We start from the raw sequence: 18,843 nt of genomic DNA, 5'->3' as shown, positions 1-18,843 counted from the left end.
AATGAGCCACCTCACCCAGCCGAAATCCTCTGTCTTGTACCCATTTTTGTGTTCATCATTGGCAACCCCACTAGAATGTCAGCTCCACCAGGGCAGGCATTCCTGGCTGTATCATTCACTGCTCTATCCCCAGGTCCTTGGCCAGGGGTAGGTAGGAAATCCATAAATATCTTTTGAATGAATGAGTGAATGTTTCCCACTCTTTCCAAACAAAATCCAAATTCTTCAGCGAGGCATTCAAGGCCATAGACAGCCTGACTCCTCCCTAAGCAGCACCCTGGCCTCATCTTCCACCTCTCTCTTCTCCACCTTCCCTTCTGCTCACCTGTAGGGAGACCCCCTGAAACTACTGCTACGGAATAAAAGATGAAATGCTCCTGATTATTGTAAATACAAAATTGCATGCAGGATTGTGTACAAACAATGCCAGGTTGGACTGCCAGAATGAGCCAACAGCATGTGATGTGCTTCCCCCTGCAGAGAGCCTATGAACGGACCTGCAGTCAGGGAGGTTTCACATCACCAAGATTTCTATCCCAGAAAAGCAGATGTTCATAGCTCTGGGAATGGAATGCGACCCTTGTGGAGAGCCTATAAACGGATGCATGGGGGGCGCCTGTCCATATGGATAAGATAGGGCTATAAATGCCCTCATCTTGCCGTGGCTCTTCTAGGCCTCTTTAGGGTTAAGGCATACTCCCTTCTGAGAATTTCTGGTCTAACTGGTTGTCTAGCTTCACGTCCTGTTTCCATGGATTGTTTGTAACCAGCTTTTGTTGCAATTGTTACTGCTGATTAGTATCTTGCTAATCATAGGTTATGGAAAGATTGTGTTTCTGTTTTAAGGCTCTGTTAGAAATTACTGATACACACACTATATTGTAAATTCTTATCTCTGTATACTGTACTTCTACATACAAATGTACTGTACTTCTACATATAAATGTTATCTTAAAGAATTAATTCCTCCCCATGTGACCATCTCACCTCATAATCAAATGACCCTAAATCCCTCACTAACCTGCCCCCACCCTCACTAAACTTAATAATAAATGATGGTATATCTGGTGCATTGTTGACACCATGGGACCAGAAGGCAGTGACCCCCCGGACCAGCTTTCACTATCTTGTGTGTGTCTATTATTTCTCAACCTGCTGATCCGCCTGGGAACAAAGAGAGAGCCCTGTTGCATTGCGGGCTGCTGGCCAGATCCCGCAGTACTCACCTGACTCTCCATTCACTTTGCTGAATCGACAATCCCCCACCGACCTCATACCTCTTCCCATTGATGTCCTACCCCCCTTCAAGGCTGAGGTCATTGTCACCTCCTCCCTCAAATCTTTCTTGATTTCTCCCGGCTAACTCTTACAGCTCAGATCTACACATTCCAGTCTTTTTTTGTTTTTGAGACAGGCTCTCACTCTGTCGCCCAGGCTGCAGTGCAGTGGCGCGATCATGGCTCACTACGGCCTCGAACTCCTGGGCTCAGGTGATCCTCCTGCCTTAGCCTCCTGCATATTTGGGACTACAGGCGTGAGCCACCACACCTGGCTAATTATTTTTTATTTATTTATTTATTTTAGAGACAAGGTCTTGCCATGTTGTCCAGGCTGGTCTCGAACTCCTGGGCTCAAAGGATCTTCCTGCCTTGGTTTCCCTAAGTGCTGGGATTATAGGTGTGAGCTGCGGTGCCTGGCCCTTTCCTGTCTTTTATGAAACCTGAATAGGATAGGCTGGTAGTTTCACCACACCCATTTGACAGATGAGGACATTGAGGGCTCAAGGACGAGGCCACTTTCTAAGGTGTGAGAGACCAGCTAGTCTTGGTCTCCTGCTCTGGGAATCTCACTCATCTGGCTCAGGGTTTCCAGAAGCCATAAAACCTTAGCTGTAAATCCCAGCCCCCATCACTCTTGGTGTTAGCTGTATTTCAGTGTTCTTAAGAACTCGGCAATGCAGCCTAGCTAACCTACACCACAGGTCAAATAAACAGATGTCAAGGTGCATGTGTGTCCTGCACAATGGACTGTGTGCTCTGTGCACTAAAAGTTAAGTGTCTGGGGTGGGGGCTGGGTGCGGCGGCTCATGCCTGTAATCCCAGCACTTTGAGAGGCCGAGGAGGGTGGATCACCTGAGGTCAGGAGTTCAAGACCAGCACGGGCAACATGGCAAAACCCCATCTCTACTAAAAATACAAAACATAGCCGGGTGTAAAGGTGTGCCTGTAGTCCCAGCTGCTCCAGAGGCTGAAGCAGGAGAATTGCTTGAACCCAGGAGGCAGAGGTTGTAGTGAGCGGGAGATGGCACCACTGCACTGCCTGGGCAACATAGGGAGGCTACATCTCCAGAAAAAAAAAAAAAAAAAGTTAAGTGTCTGGGTTTGCAGAGTACTAGACAGTGAGGAGTGAGGTGGGGAGGAAGAACCCCAAATTTCTTGCCCTATTTGCCCCCATCAAATTCCTCAACATGGTCAACATTGTTTCTAGAACATGTCCTGGGATTGTGGGAAGGGAGACCACTCATTTGCCCCTCCCTAAAGCTTCTGGGCTTCCAGACCCAGCTACTTTGCGGAACTCAGCAACCCAGGCATCTCTGAGTCTCCGCCCAAGACCGGGATGCCCCCCAGGGGAGGTGTCCGGGAGCCCAGCCTTTCCCAGATAGCACGCTCCGCCCGTCCCAAGGGTGCGCAACCGGCTGCACTCCCCTCCCGCGACCCAGGGCCCGGGAGCAGCCCCCATGACCCACACGCACGTCTGCAGCAGCCCCGCTCACGCCCCGGCGAGCCTCAACCCAGGCGTCCTGCCCCTGCTCTGACCCCGGGTGGCCCCTACCCCTGGCGACCCCTCACGCACACAGCCTCTCCCCCACCCCCACCCGCGCACGCACACATGCAGATAACAGCCCCGACCCCCGGCCAGAGCCGCAGAGTCCCTGGGCCACCCCGGCCGCTCGCTGCGCTGCGCCGCACCGCGCTGTCCTCCCGGAGCCGGACCGGGGCCACCGCGCCCGCTCTGCTCCGACACCGCGCCCCCTGGACAGCCGCCCTCTCCTCCAGGCCCGTGGGGCTGGCCCTGCACCGCCGAGCTTCCCGGGATGAGGGCCCCCGGTGTGGTCACCCGGCGCGCCCCAGGTCGCTGAGGGACCCCGGCCAGGCGCGGAGATGGGGGTGCACGGTGAGTACTCGCGGGCTGGGCGCTCCCGCCCGCCCGGGTCCCTGTTTGAGCGGGGATTTTAGCGCCCGGGCTATTGGCCGGGAGGTGGCTGGGTTCAAGGACCGGCGACTTGTCAAGGACCCCGGAAGGGGGAGGGGGGTGGGGCAGCCTCCACGTGCCAGCGGGGACTTGGGGGAGTCCTTGGGGATGGCAAAAACCTGACCTGTGAAGGGGACACAGTTTGGGGGTTGAGGGGAAGAAGGTTTGGGGGTTCTGCTGTGCCAGTGGAGAGGAAGCTGATAAGCTGATAACCTGGGCGCTGGAGCCACCACTTATCTGCCAGAGGGGAAGCCTCTGTCACACCAGGATTGAAGTTTGGCCGGAGAAGTGGATGCTGGTAGCTGGGGGTGGGGTGTGCACAGGGCAGCAGGATTGAATGAAGGCCAGGGAGGCAGCACCTGAGTGCTTGCATGGTTGGGGACAGGAAGGACGAGCTGGGGCAGAGACGTGGGGATGAAGGAAGCTGTCCTTCCACAGCCACCCTTCTCCCTCCCTGCCTGACTCTCAGCCTGGCTATCTCTTCCAGAATGTCCTGCCTGGCTGTGGCTTCTCCTGTCCCTGCTGTCGCTCCCTCTGGGCCTCCCAGTCCTGGGCGCCCCACCACGCCTCATCTGTGACAGCCGAGTCCTGGAGAGGTACCTCTTGGAGGCCAAGGAGGCCGAGAATATCACGGTGAGACCCCTTCCCCAGCACATTCCGCAGAACTCACACTCAGGGCTTCAGGGAACTCCTCCCAGATCCAGGAACCTGGCACTTGGTTTGGGGTGGAGTTGGGAAGCTAGACACTGCCCCCCTACATAAGAAGAAGTCTGGTGGCCCCAAACCATACCTGGAAACTAGGCAAGGAGCAAAGCCAGCAGATCCTACGGCCTGTGGGCCAGGGCCAGAGCCTTCAGGGACCCTTGACTCCCTGGGCTGTGTGCATTTCAGACGGGCTGTGCCGAACACTGCAGCTTGAATGAGAATATCACTGTCCCAGACACCAAAGTTAATTTCTATGCCTGGAAGAGGATGGAGGTGAGTTCCTTTTTTTTTTTTTTTTCCTTTCTTTTGGAGAATCTCATTTTGCGAGCCTGATTTTGGATGAAAGGGAGAAGGATCGAGGGAAAGGTAAAATGGAGCGGCAGAGATGAGGCTGCCTGGGCACAGAGGCTCACGTCTATAATCCCAGGCTGAGATGGCCGAGATGGGAGAATTGCTTGAGCCCTGGAGTTTCAGACCAACCTGGGCAGCATAGTGAGATCCCCCATCTCTACAAACATTTAAAAAAATTAGTCAGGTGAGGTAGTGCATGGTGGTAGTCCCAGATATTTGGAAGGCTGAGGCGGGAGGATAGCTTGAGCCCAGGAATTTGAGGCTGCAGTGAGCCGTGATCACACCACTGCACTCCAGCCTCAGTGAAAGAGTGAGGCCCTGTCTCAAAAAAGAAAAGAAAAAAGAAAACTAATGAGAGCTGTATGGAATACATTCATTATTCATTCACTCATTCATTCATTCATTCAACAAGTCTTATTGCATACCTTCTGTTTGCTCAGCTTGGTGCTTGGGGCTGCTGAGGGGCAGGAGGGAGAGGGTGGCGTGGGTCAGCTGACTCCCAGAGTCCACTCCCTGTAGGTCGGGCAGCAGGCTGTAGAAGTCTGGCAGGGCCTGGCCCTGCTCTCGGAAGCTGTCCTGCGGGGCCAGGCCCTGTTGGTCAACTCTTCCCAGCCGTTGGAGCCCCTGCAGCTGCATGTGGATAAAGCCGTCAGTGGCCTTCGCAGCCTCACCACTCTGCTTCGGGCTCTGGGAGCCCAGGTGAGTAGGAGCGGACACTTCTGCTTGCCCTTTCTGTAAGAAGGGGAGAAGGGTGTTGCTAAGGAGTACAGGAACTGTCCGTATTCCTTCCCCTTCTGTGGCACTGCAGTGACCTCCTGTTTTCTCCTTGGCAGAAGGAAGCCATCTCCCCTCCAGATGCGGCCTCAGCTGCTCCACTCCGAACAATCACTGCTGACACTTTCCGCAAACTCTTCCGAGTCTACTCCAATTTCCTCCGGGGAAAGCTGAAGCTGTACACAGGGGAGGCCTGCAGGACAGGGGACAGATGACCAGGTGTGTCCACCTGGGCATATCCACCAACTCCCTCACCAACATTGCTTGTGCCGCACCCTCCCCCGCCACTCCTGAACCCCGTCGAGGGGCTCTCAGCTCAGCGCCAGCCTGTCCCATGGACACTCCAGTGCCAGCAATGACATCTCAGGGGCCAGAGGAACTGCCCAGAGAGCAATTCTGAGATCTAAGGATGTCACAGGGCCAACTTGAGGGCCCAGAGCAGGAAGCATTCAGAGAGCAGCTTTAAACTCAGGGACAGAGCCATGCTGGGAAGACGCCTGAGTTCACTCGGCACCCTGCAAAATTTGATGCCAGGACACGCTTTGGAGGCGATTTACCTGTTTTCGCACCTACCATCAGGGACAGGATGACCTGGAGAACTTAGGTGGCAAGCTGTGACTTCTCCAGGTCTCACTGGCATGGGCACTCCCTTGGTGGCAAGAGCCCCCTTGACACCGGGGTGGTGGGAACCATGAAGACAGGATGGGGGCTGGCCTCTGGCTCTCATGGGGTCCAAGTTTTGTGTATTCTTCAATCTCATTGACAAGAACTGAAACCACCAATATGACTCTTGGCTTTTCTGTTTTCTGGGAACCTCCAAATCCCCTGGCTCTGTCCCACTCCTGGCAGCAGTGCAGCAGGTCCAGGTCCGGGAAACGAGGGGTGGAGGGGGCTGGGCCCTACGTGCTGTCTCACACAGCCCGTCTGACCTCTCGACCCTACCGGGCCTGAGGCCACAAGCTCTGCCTACGCTGGTCAATAAGGTGGCTCCATTCAAGGCCTCACCGCAGTAAGGCAGCTGCCAACCCTGCCCAGGGCAAGGCTGCAGTGCGCTGAGATTGTCATCAAGGAGAGGGAGGCCAGAGGACGGGTCCCTTTGGGAGTTTTGGGGGCTGGTAACAGCTGCCAACCCTGGTCACTGGCCCTTGTTAATTTCTGCCTCTTCTTTGGTCTCTTCGGCTGATGCCACACTCCCAGCATCAGCCTTCCGCCTCAATGCACATCCTCGCTAAGTCCAGCTGCCTCCTTTACTCACCTGGGGACTGTCACCATGAATACTCGCCTCTGAAATTCACAAAAGGGGCGGTACACACAGGTGCGGTTGGAGCCACCTCTATAAACAGCATCTGCTCGGGGACAAGGGCCACTCTAGGTGGTCCATTTATATATTTGTGATTTTGTTTGTTTGTTTGTTTTTAGTGACAGTGTCTTGCTCTGTTGCCCAGGCTGGAGTGCAGTGGTGCAATCATGGGTCACTGCAGCCTCAAACTCCTGGGCTCAAGCGATCCTCTAGTCCCAGCCTCATGAGTAGATGTGACTAAAGGCATGCATCGCCATGCCCTGCTAATTTTTAAATTATTTTTATCTTTTTTTTTTTAGAGATGGGGTCTTGCTATGTTGCCCAGGCTGGTCTCAAACTCTGGGCTCAAGTGATCCTCCCTCCTCAGCCTCCCAAAGTGCTGGGATTATAGGTGTGAGCCATTGCGCCTGGTTTATTCCTTCTACCTAATCCCTACCTGCTCCTTTACTCCCCTGGGGTGGGGGACATGGAACAAATGAACTCTACTTCCACTCTTGATTTCTACTTCTCATTTTCCCCTTTACTCTGACCACAACTTCAGATTCCTTCTCAAAAATAATGCTTCAGCGGGAAAGGACCACTGAGGAGGGACCTGTGCAGACAGCAAAAGCTGTCATAAAACTGTATGGGAGGCCAGGCACGGTGGCTCATGCCTGTAATCCCAGCACTTTGGGAGGCTGAGGTGGGTGGATCATCTGAGGTCAGGTGTTCGAGACCAGCCTGGCCAACGTGGTGAAACCCCATGTCTACTAAAAATACAAAAAATTAGCTGGGTGTGGTGGTGGGCTCCTTTAATCCCAGCTATTCTGAAGGCTGAGGCAGGAGAATCACTGAACCTGGGAGGCAGAGGTTGCAGTGAGCCGAGGTCGTGCCACTGGACTCCAGCCTGGGCGACAAGAGCGAAACTCTGTCTCAAAAACAAAACAAAAACAAACAAACAAACAAAAACAACTGTATGGGACCCCGATCCTGGTTGTTATCCCATATGTGAGGGCCGGTCTTTCTGCTTGTATCATCAACTGTAGAGAAGTCAGCCTGTGTTCCCCTGCACATATGGAAACGGGAGAGAATGTTTTGCAATCCGCAGCAGGAAAAATTACGGTAAGGTTTTGGAGGTTGGAGGGTACTTCACAGGTGTGTAGGGAGCGGGGCGGTAGGTGAGCTGGGATGCGAGGAGTCGCCAAAGGGGAGGACCCAAGAGAATTTTCCCTCTGTTCTAACCGGCTCGTGGGCTACAGTGCCCTCTTCAGGTCTTACTAGGAACTGCTAGAGAAACCTACAAGCGATAGATTCCTTAGGGCTCTGACCTTGTACATTTCTTTTCTTTTCTTTTCTTTTTTTTCAATGGAGTCTCACTCTGTCACCCAGGCTGGAGTGCAGTGGCGCGATCTTGGCTCACTGCAACCTCCGCCTCCCGGGTTCAAGCGATTCTCCTGCCTCAGCCTCCCGAGTAGCTGGGACTACAGACGCCTGCTAACACACCTGGCTAATTTTTTGTATTTTTAGTAGAGATGGAGTTTCACCATGTCGACCAGGCTGGTCTCAAACTCCTGAGCTCAGAGGATCCGCCCACCTCGGCCTCCCAAAGTGTTGGGTTTACAGGCGTGAGCCACCGCGCCCGGCTGTGACCTTGTACATTTCAATACACATTTGTATTGTGGTTTCCACAGATGGCATTTGATTCTTGCACCAGGAATGCTGCGAGTCAGTAAAGGAGAAATCCCCCTCTTAGGCTGCTGACATCGGAGCTAAGAGGCTTGCTCTTAAGCCGAAGGAATCTGGCTAATAAGAGACTGAGCTAGAACCTGAGCACAGGATTTAGGACTCCTAATCCCAAAGGCTGTCCACCTCTTAGCCTGATTTGTAGTCTAAGGCTCAAACATCTCATCAATGAGTAACCCGCTTTTGCCTCCCTCCTCTCCGTCTGCAGGATTCAGGGTCACTGATCTTATTCCACAACTGTCTTCAGACTTCTCACTGCTTTCAGTTTCTAAAATATAATAAAAAAATAGTAATTTTCAACCAGATGTTGTGGCTCACGCCTGTAATCCCAGCACTTTGGGAGGCTGAGGTGGGAGGATCCCTTGAGCTCAGGAGTTTGAGACCACCCTGGGCAACATAGTGAGACCCCCATCTCTACAAAAAAATTTAAACATTAGCTGGATGTGGTGGCATGCACCTGTAGTGCCAGCTACTCAGGAGGCTGAGGTGGGAGAATCACTCAAGCCTGGGAGGTTGAGGCTGCAGTGAGCTGTGATCACACCACTGCATTCCAGCCTGGGTGACAGAGCAAGATCCCATCCCCCCTCCCCCACAAAAAGAGTAGTTATCAAACCTGAACTGTCTGACCATTCCTGGGATGGATGTGAGAGGCGAGTACGTTAGAAACATTTAAAACATTTATTCCAAGTTTATAGAATGGCTACTGTGAACCAAGCCTTTGCACTAAGTGCTAGGAGACATGAAATGACACTCATAGCCCAGTGGCCAGTGGGCAGCCTCCTGGGGGCAAAAAAAGGCACACATTAATTCATTTTATTTTATTTATTTATTTTTTGAGACAGGGTCTTGTTGTGTCACCCAGGCTGGAGGGCAGTGGCACAATCTCAGCTCACGGCAACCTCCACCTCCTGGGTTCAAGCAATTCTTGTGCCTCAGCCTCCCGAGTAGCTGGGATTACAGGCACACGCCACCACACCCGGCTAGTTTGTGTGTGTGTGTTTGTGTTTTTTTGTTTGTTTGTTTTTGTTTTGTTTTTTGGTAGAGATGGGGTTTCTCCATGTGGGCCAGCCTGGTCTCGAACTCCTGATCTCAGGTGATCCACTCATCAGTCTCCCAAAATGCTGGGATTACATGCATGAGCCACTGCACCTGGCCTTGATGCACATTAATTCAGACGTAGTCATTTTGGTATGGGACTGAGTGCTAAGCTGTGCAATGCCAAGAGGCCGGGGAAGGGAAGAACCACAGGATTTAGAAGAACTAAGTGAGGCCCAGAGTCCGTGCTGAGAGGCAGATTCCCAAGGAGGGTGTTGCCAGATTTCAGAGGTTCTTCGAGTGCAGGCCAGGAAAGGAACTTTCCTCTGAACTATGATCATGGTTATAATTAACAACACATTCAATCTGTGGCATCTGCATGCTGCGATTCTCACCCGAACTCCAAGAAGCAGGAATACAATGAGTATCGTCCCCATTTGTCAGATGGGGAACTAAGTTCTGCTGGAAAGTGACAGAGCCAACACTTTTGACTTTCTGGTGGGGACAGGAGCCAGCAAAGCCTAGTTCTGAGTCAAGGGGTTACATAATTGTTTAAAGATGATGCCTTCTGTTTGTAGAGAGCTTGGCTATTTACATGAAAAGCATGTGATTTCCTGGCATGCTTTTCATTTGCTCTCCTAACGCCAAGAGGAAGGCAGGGATGATGGAGGGTCCCCATTTTGCAGAGGAGGAAACTGAGGCCCAAAGAGATTATGGGCCTTGCCCAGGTCATAAAACACGGAGATGGGGCTGGACGAAGTGGTTCATACCGGTAATCCCAGCACTTTGGGAGACTGAGGCAGGAGGAGGGCTTGAGCACAAGAGTTCCAGACTGGCCCCAGAAACATAGGGAGACCCTGTCTCTAAAAAAAATTTTAAAGCAGTGGGGCATGATGGTGTGCACCTGTAGGCCCAGCAGAAGCAGGAGGGATCACTTGAACCCGGGGATTTGAGACTGCATTGAGCTATGATTGCAGCGCTGCACTCCAGCCAGGGTGACAGAGCAAGACCCTGGCTCAAAAGAGAGAGAAAAAAAAAAGTCCGGGTGTGGTGGCTCAAGTCTGTAATCCCTGCACTTTGGGAGGCCAAGGTGGGTGGATCACTTGAGGTCAGGAGTTTGAGACCAGCCTGGCCAACATGGTGAAACCCCATCTCTACTAAAATTACAAACATTAGCCAGGTGTGGTGGTGCATGCCTGTAATCCCAGCTACTTGGGAGGCAGAGGCACGAGGATTGCTTGAACCTGGGAGGCAGAGGTTGCAGTGAGCTGAGTGATCGAGTCACTGCACTCCATCTTGAGCAACAAGAGCGAGACTCCGTCTCAAAAAGAAAAAAAAAAGAGAGAGAGAGAGTCCCTTTTCTCTCTGACCCAGGATCACCAGGGAGAGGAAAGAGAAGAGATGGAGTGAATGAGACAGCTGTGGTCAGCAAGGCGTGTCCATCTTCCACGACCAACTCCTTCCCATTCAATCCCCTGCCTTGGGATCTTGCTTCTTCCCTGCATAGGCAGAAAGTACCTACCAACTTCCCTTCTTCCCAACTCCTTGCTCTGAGTACTGCGCTAGGAGCCAACTCAGCCACCTCCTGCGGCCCCAGCTCTCCATCTTAACTGCAGCCTCTCGCTCTTGGGTACTCACTGACTCAAATTCTCCCTCTGGGCCCAAGCATCAGGCTGAACAAAGACCTGTCCCTAGTTCACAGGTCACCTAGGATTCTTTTTTTTTTTTTTTTTCTTTGAGACCGGGTTTCGCTCTTGTTGCCCAGGCTGGAGCGCAATGGCGCGATCTCAGCTCACTGCAAACTTTGCCTCCCGGGTTCAAATGATTCTCCTGCCTCAGCCTCCTGAGTAGCTGGGATTACAGGCATGTGCCACCACACCTGGCTAATTTTGTATTTTTAGTACAGACAGGGTTTCTCCATGTTGGTCAGGCTGGTCTCGAACCCCGACCTCAGGTGATCCACCTGCCTCAACCTCCCAAAGTGCTGGGATTACAGGCGTGAGCCACTGTGCCTGGCCAGTCACCTAGGGTTCTGCTGGAACTACTGAACCGTACGTAGTTCAGTAGGTGATCTTGCCACAGTAGGGTTTGTTGCTGGAGTTGCATTAGCTAAACACGGTCTTTTAGACACTGGAATCTAAGCTGAAGGCTAATAATATTATTTGAAGATGCTGAAAGTTAATTCTACTAAAATTCCATCATAAAACTGTGGCATTGTGAAGGATTGTTGGCAACAAATAAATAGACGATAGTATAGTTTCTCAATTTATGGGAGTCATGGCCAAATGTCTCTAAACTCCCTTCTTTATTTAAGAAAATTGATTATTAAAAATGGCCAGTGGCTCACGCCTGTAATCCCAACACTTTGGGGGGCCAAGGTGGGCGCATCACCTGAGGTCAGAAGTTCGAGACCAGCCTGACCAATATGGTGAAATCCCGTCTCTACTAAAAATAAAAAATTAGCTGGGTGTGGTGGTGCATGCCTGTAATCCCAGCTACTTGGAAGGTTGAGGCAGGAGAATTGCTTGAACCCGGGTGGCGGAGGTTGCAGTGAGCCAAGATCGTGCCATTGCACTCCAGCCTGGGCAACAAGGGCAAAACAAGATAAAAAAAATTACGTGACTGGGCGCGGTGGTGTACACTTGTAATACCAGCACTGTGGGAGGCCAAGGTGAGAGGATCACTTGAGGCTGGTAGTTTGAGACCAGCCTGGTCAACATAGTGAGATCCCTGTTTCTATAAAAAATTTGCGGGGCTACTAAAAAATAGACTGTAGTTCCAACTACTTGGGAGGCTGAGGTTGTAGTGAGCTATGATTGAGCCACTGAACTCTAACCTGGGTGATAGAGCAAGACACTGTCTCAAAAAAAAAAAGTGGCTGCCACACATAAATTTCTTTCTTTTATTATTATTATTATTATTTTTTGAGACAGAGTCTCACTCTGTCACCCAGGCTGGAGTGCCGTGGTGCGATCTCGGCTCACTGCAACCTCCCCCTCCTGGGTTCAAGAGATTCTCCTGCCTCAGCCTCCTGAGTAGCTGGGACTACAGGTGCGCACCACCATGCCCAGCTAATTTTGTATTTTTAGTACATACGGGGTTTCACCATGTTGGCCGGGCTGATCTTGAACTCCTGGCCTCAGGTGATCTGCCCACCTTGGCCTCCCAAAGTGTTGGGATTATAGGTGTGAGCCACTGCACCCAGCCAACATCATAGATTTCTGGCTTTAAAAAAATCTTGGCTGTACTGATTGAGCCTCCTCCCCAATCTTACAGAGGAAGGAACTAAGACACAGAGAGGGTGAGAAAAGTTCCCAAAGACACACAGCAAATTTAGGACTGGGCTCCAGTTCTCTCAAGGGCTTTTCCACAGCCCAAGGTCTCTCACACCTGTTCCCGCAGCTGCCAGTCTTGTCAAGGTTGCCAGTCTCTGGGGCCTTGCTGGTTCCTGGCTCCCTAAAATACAGGGCCCAAGGGTCCTCCCCCACTTTCCTGTCCTGCCATGAGCTCCCCACCCCCACTTCCAGACGGATTGGGAGCTGTGACCCCCAGCTCTGTGGTCCCAAAGGGAGGTCAGCTAAAGCAGCTACCAGGGGACTTATTGCCCAACAGGGAGTGGCTGTGATCAATGTCTTCTGCTCCTCTTCCCTGGGTTAACCGTTTCCTGACCCTGGCCCCTCTGTTAATTCCTCTGCTAACCTGGTATGGAGGAAGGGTGGACAAGGGCTTGGGATGGACACCATTGATATCCCCAGGTCTGACATAAACAGGCAGGGGGGTGCTCTCAGTCCTCAGATGTGATCCCTGCCTGGGCTCTGCTGGCATTCCATGGCGAGGCTCTTCAGTCTCATTTGGGCAGAAGCGGTCCTGGGGATTGCAAAGGGGCTTTCTTTTTCTTTTATTTATTTCTTTTTAGAAACAGAGTCTCCTTGTGTTGCCCAGGCTGGAGTGCAATGGTACAATCATAGCTCACTGCAGCCTTGAACTCCTGGGCTCAGGCGACCCTCCTGCCTCAGCCTTCTTTGTAACTGGAACTACAGGTGTGCACCACCATGCTTAGATAATTTTTGTATTTTTTGTGTAGAGGGTGGGTTCTCGCTATGTTGCCCAAGCTGGTCTCGAACTCCTGGGCTCAAGCAATCCTCCTACCTTGGCCTCCCAAAGTTCTGGGATTACAGGCAGAAGCCACCGCGCCCGGCCATTTCTTTTCTTTTCTTTTTTTTTTTGAGACAGATTTTTGCTCTTGTGGCCCAGGCTGGAGTGCAATGGCACGATCTTGGCTCACTGCAACCTCTGCCTCCCAGGTTCAAGCAATTCTCCTGCCTCAGCCTCCCGAGTAGCTGGGAGTACAGGCATGCACCACCATGCCCAACTAATTTTTTGTATTTTGTAGAGACGGAGTTTCACCATGTTAGTTAGGCTGGTCTTGAACTCCTGACCTCAAGTGATCTGTCCACCTCGGCTTCCCAAAGTGCTGGGATTACAGGCATGAGCCACCGTGCCCGGCCTCTGGCCATTTCTTAATATGATCCAATTACATACCTGCTGATAAATATTTATCATAATTTTTCCTATTGTAAACAATGTTGCAATTAACATCTTTGGGTATCTGCAAATTTGTGCAAAGTGCGTGTATTTCTGTAGCAAGTTTCCTAGAAATGTTAGGTCAAAGATACGCACATTTGAAAGTTCAACAGTCATTGTCAAATGCCTTCTAAGAAGTTTTCTGGCCAGGCACTGTGGCTCACACCTGTAATCCCAACACTATGGGAGGCCAAGGTGGGTGGACTACCTGAGGTCAGAAGTTCGAGACCAGCCTGACCAACATGATGGAACCCCATCTCTACTAAAAATACAAAATTAGCCGGGTGTGATGGCACATGCCTGTTAATCCCAGCTACTTGGGAGGCTGAGGCAAGAGAATTGCTTGAACTCGGGAGGCGGAGGTTTGCAGTGAGCTGACATTGTGCCATTGCTCTCTAGGCTGGGTTGACAGAGCGAGACTCCTCCCCCAAAACAAACAAACAAACAAACAAACCAAAAAACAAATGCCTTCTAAGAAGTTTTCACCGGCTGGGCACAGTGGCTCATGTTTGTAATCTCAGCACTTTGGGAGGCTGAGGCAAGCGCATCACTGGAGCCCAGGAGTTTGAGACCAGCCTGGGCAACATAGTGAGACCCTATCTCTACAATACAAGCAAGCAAACAAACAAACAAACAAACAAACAGAAATTAGCTAGGCATGGTGGCTTGTGCCTGTAATCCCAGACACCCCGGGAGGCTGAGGTGGGAGAACTGCTTGAGCCTGGGAGGTTGAGACTGCAGTAAGCTGTGATGGCACCACTGCACTCCAGCCTGGGCAACAGAGTGAGACGCTGCCTCAAAAAAAAAAAAAAGTTTTCACCAACATTCTTTGTTTGTTTTGTTTTGAGACAGGGTCTCGCTCTGTTGCTCTGGCTGGAGTACAGTGGCTTGATCATAGCTCACTGCAGCCTCGAACACCTAAGTCCTCCCGCCTCAACCTCACAACCAGCTGGGACCTACAGGCACATACTGCCATGCTTGGTTAATTTTTAAATTTTTTGTAGAGACAGGGTCTCACTGTTTTGCCCAGGCTGGTCTCTAGCCTCATGCGGTCCTACCATCTCGGCCTCCAAAAAGCACCTGGGATTACCAGCATGAGCCACTGCACCTGGCCACCAACCTACAGTCTTATCATCACTGAGTTCGTATCTACCTGCATCCTGTCCAACACTCCATACTACCAATCTTTCAAATTTTTGTCGGCTGGGCACAGTGGCTCATGCCTGTAATTCCAGCACTTTGGAAGGCCAAGGCAGGCAGACTGCTTGAGCCCAGGAGTTTAAGACCAGCCTGGGAGACATGGCAAAACCCCGTTTCTGCAAAATATACAAAAATTAGCTGGGCTTGGTGGCATGCGTGGGTAGTCCCAGCTACTCCATAGGCTAAGATGGGAGGATCACCTGACCCCGGGGGTTTGAGGCTGTAATGAGCCAAGTCATGCTGCTGCGCTCCAGCCTGGGTGACAGAACGAGGCCCTGTCTCAAAAAAAAGAAAAAAAAATTTTTTTTTTGGTCAATATAAGAGTCATAGTTTTGATTAGCATTTCCCTTATTACTAGTGAAGCAGAACAGCTTTTCAAATGTTTGCTGCCTATTTGTATCTCTTCCTCTGTGACTTATCTTTCTCCGTGATTTGCCAGTAGGCATTTGCAGTCCTTTTTTTCTTTTTTTTTGACTTGGAGTCTCGCGATCTCGGCTCACTACAACCTCCGCCTGCCAAGTTCAAGTGATTCTTGTGCCTCAGCCTCCTGAGTAGCTGGGATTATGAACATGTGCCACCACCCCTAGCTAATTTTTTGTATTTTTAGTAGAGATGGGGTTTTGCCATGTTGGCCAGGCTGGTCTCGAACTCCTGACCTCAAGTGATCCACCCACCTTGGCCTCCCAAATGCTGGGATTACAGGTGTGAGCAACCACGTCCAGCCGTTTGCAGTCCTTCCTTCACCTAACTCTCAAGTTGCCACTGTTGCCAGTTATAGAATTTTAGGTTTGAAATGGTTTTCTGTTGGAATTCTGCAGACAATGTTCCACTGGCTCTTAGACTCCATGGTTGCTATTGAAAAGCTGGATGCCATGTTGATTTCTGATCCTTGGTATATGACTTGTTATTTTCTATCTGAAAGTGTTTCAGATCTTCTCTTCACCCCTGATAGTCTGAAGTCCAGTGCTTCCATGGGTCTCTGTGCTTTCATCACCCTGGACACCTTTTTAATCTAGAGACTTGTATATTTCAGTTCTGGATATTTTCTTGTGCGTTTTTCTTTTTAAAATAATAATCTCTTTTCCTTTGTTCTCTCTTTTTGAACTCCTTTCGTTTGAGGTTAGACTTCCTGGATTGATCCTCCAAACCTGTTTCCTTTTTGTTTCTTTCTCTTTTTTTTTCTCTTCTCTCTAGTTTATTTCCCTCTATTTCAATCTACGACACTTCTACTGGATGGTAACTTTCAACTCTCATAATTTTAATTTCCCAGAGCTTTTCTGTGTTTCTCTGTTCATTTTTCATGGCATCCTTGGAAGGATGCCAAGCTAAGGAGGCCAGGGGGGAATAAAAGGAGTCCAGGCTCCCAACTGTGCCCTTCCCCTCTCCCCTGGGAGCCACCACTGAGGGTCCTCATGGTTCCTCCAGTCTGGACTCTGCTGCTGCTGGTGGGGGCTGCCCTTTTCAGGTAAGCTGGGCCCAGGGAGTAATGATAAACCAGGGTCAGCTGAGGGTGGCTGTAAGGACTATGGAAGGACAGAGCTGGAGGGGGCGAGCAGGCTAACTACAAAAGATCTGGAGAGAGGCCAGGCACGGTGGCTCATGCCTGTAATCCCAGCACTTTGGGAGGCTGAGGTGGGCAGATCACGAGGTCAGGAGATCGAGACCATCCTGGCCAACATGGTGAAACCTCGTCTCTACTAAAAATACAAAAGATTAGCCAGGCGTGGTGGTGTGCACCTGTAGTCCCAGCTACCCAGGAGGCTGAGGCAGAAGAATTGCTTGAACCTGGGAGGCGGAGTTTGCAGTGAGCTGAGATCATGCCATTGCACTCCAGCCTGGATGACAGAGCGAGACTCCATCTCAAAAAAAAAAAAGACCTGGAGAGGAAGGGGGAAACCCGGTGGGATGGAAATGGGTTGACCTTGACTGCTGAACAGGAACGCGGAGAGCTGCACAGCCCCAGAGCCTGGAATTAAGGGGTGGGTTCTGGGAGCAGGACAGGGCTACAATGTGAGAAGGGGCGGAGGAGGTGCAGAGCTGGAAGACAGATCTAAGCCTAGGAGAGAAGGATTGAGGGGTCAGGCCCTCAGGAAACGGACAAGACCCAGGGTGGACCCAGCCGATGAGAGAGACTTAAGTACGAGGCAGCAAAGAAATGATGGATGACAGGCCAAGCGCGGTGGCTCACCCCTGTAATCCCAGCACTTTGGGAGGCCGAGGCAGGCAGATCACCTGAGGTCAGGTGTTGAGACCAGCCTGACCAACATGGTGAAACCCTGTCTCTACTAAAAATATAAAATTAGCCAGGCATGGTGGTGCATGCCTGTAATCCCAGCTACTTGGGAGGCTGAGGCAGGAGAGTCACTTGAACCCGGGAGGCAGAGATTGCAGTGAGCTGAAATTGCACCACTGCACTCCAGCCTGGGCAACAAGAGCAAAACTCCATCTCAAAAGAAAAAAAAAAAAGAAATGATGGATGTCTTGGTGTCCTGCAGTGTGTTTGGGAGAATTTGAACAAGTAGAACTTCAACAACAACAAAAAACAGAGGGCTGAGCACAGTGGCTCCCACCTGTAATCCCAGCACTTTGGGAGGCCAAAGTGGGAGGATTGCATAAGGCCAGGAGGTCATGACCAGCCTGTGCAACATAGAAAGACCCCATCTCTATAAAAAATAAAAATAAATTAGCTGGGCGTGGTGTCATGCTCCTGTAGTCCCAGCTACTGGGGAGGTTGAGGTGGGAGGATTGCTGGAGCCCAGAGGTTTGAGGCTGCAGTGAGCTGTGATTGTACCACTGCACTCTAGCCTGGGTGCTGGAAAAAAAAAAGAAAAAAAGAAAAAAAGAAAAAAAGAAAAAAAGTCAAGTCAGACACATTCACTGCATAAACACTGATCATCCTTACGTGACCACTCAGAAAGCTCACAGTCACTGAGTCTTATAATTCTTGATAATGACAAGAGTTGCATTTTTGCTTTCTTCAAACCACCCCCAAGGAAAGAGAAGCCTCCGGACCAGAAGCTGGTCGTTCGCAGCTCTAGGGACAACTGTGAGTTGGAAACCAGGAGTGCTAAGATTTCTCCTCCCTCCTCCGAACCCACATTCTGCCACCAGAACGCCAGTTCCTGAGTTCCTAGCGGGAGCAGCCACCTCCAGTCCCCTCCGGGCATCAGCCAGGACTACAAAATGTGTCCCGCCAGGCCAAGTCCAGCCCTCCAACCTCAGTTTATGACCCCGTACCTTGTCATTCTGTCCACTCTCCCAGCCCCGAATTTCTCCTAAAAGATTCTCTCTTTCAAATCTCTGCTCTGGGCCGGGTGCTGTGGCTCACACCTGTAATCCCAACACTTGGGGAGGCCAAGGTGGGAGGATGGCTTGAGGCCAGGAGTTTGAGAGCAGCCTGGGCAACATAGTAAGACTCCATCTCCACAAAAAAACAGACGAGCAATTTCTGCTCTGGACCCCAAGGCTTTGCAACAGCTTTCTTTTTCTTTTCTTTTGAGATGGAGTCTCCCTCTGTCCCTCAGGCTGGAGTGCAGTGGCGCGATCTTGACTCACTGCAAAGTCCGCCTCCTGGGTTCAAGCGATTCTCTTGCCTCAGCCTCCCCAGTAGCTGGGACTATAGGTGTGCGCCACCACACCCGGCTGATTTCATGGCAGCTTTCTCTAAGTGTAGCAATCTTGCTACTTCCATCTCCCAGTGTGGCTCTGGGCCCTGCCCCTGCCCTCTCTGAAACCTCACAGTGACCCATTCTTCCTAGATGTCCTCACCCAGTGTGATTTTGAGGATGACGCCAAACCCCTCTGTGACTGGTCCCAAGTGTCCGCAGACAATGGAGACTGGGTTCGAGCCAGTAGGCCCTCTCCCACCGGCTCCACTGGGGCTCCCGGGGGGTACCCTAACGGAGGTGAGGGGCTATGGT

At 51.2% G+C, this 18,843-nt stretch overlaps 2 protein-coding genes across 2 annotated transcripts in view; both read left to right on the top strand.

The window, feature by feature from the left end:
* The first annotated feature begins 1,622 nt into the window (after positions 1–1,622).
* EPO (erythropoietin) lies at positions 1,623–5,864 on the top strand. The gene is made up of 5 exons (XM_004045923.3): positions 1,623–3,174; positions 3,740–3,885; positions 4,144–4,230; positions 4,828–5,007; positions 5,142–5,864. Exons 1-5 carry the CDS (start codon positions 3,162–3,164, stop codon positions 5,295–5,297), a joined length of 582 nt encoding a protein of 193 aa, XP_004045971.1. The 5' UTR covers positions 1,623–3,161; the 3' UTR covers positions 5,298–5,864.
* Positions 5,865–16,335: 10,471 nt separating this feature from the next.
* ZAN (zonadhesin) overlaps positions 16,336–18,843 on the top strand; it is a 61,905-nt gene continuing 59,397 nt past the window's right edge. Inside the window, 3 exon segments of the mRNA XM_031013066.2 lie at positions 16,336–16,388; positions 17,917–17,969; positions 18,682–18,828. Of these exon segments, the coding sequence (XP_030868926.2) occupies positions 16,336–16,388; positions 17,917–17,969; positions 18,682–18,828 (253 nt within the window).

This window comes from Gorilla gorilla, chromosome 6, assembly GCF_029281585.2.
Source record: "Gorilla gorilla gorilla isolate KB3781 chromosome 6, NHGRI_mGorGor1-v2.1_pri, whole genome shotgun sequence".
In the NCBI taxonomy this organism is placed as follows: domain Eukaryota; kingdom Metazoa; phylum Chordata; class Mammalia; order Primates; family Hominidae; genus Gorilla; species Gorilla gorilla.
This window is presented reverse-complemented; position numbering and strand designations above follow the sequence as displayed.

Coding starts and splice junctions, on each gene's coding strand:
- EPO (XM_004045923.3), top strand. Junction 4,231..4,827: donor ATGCCTGGAAGAGGATGGAG/GTGAGTTCCTTT, acceptor CACTCCCTGTAG/GTCGGGCAGCAGGCTGTAGA. Junction 5,008..5,141: donor TTCGGGCTCTGGGAGCCCAG/GTGAGTAGGAGC, acceptor TCTCCTTGGCAG/AAGGAAGCCATCTCCCCTCC.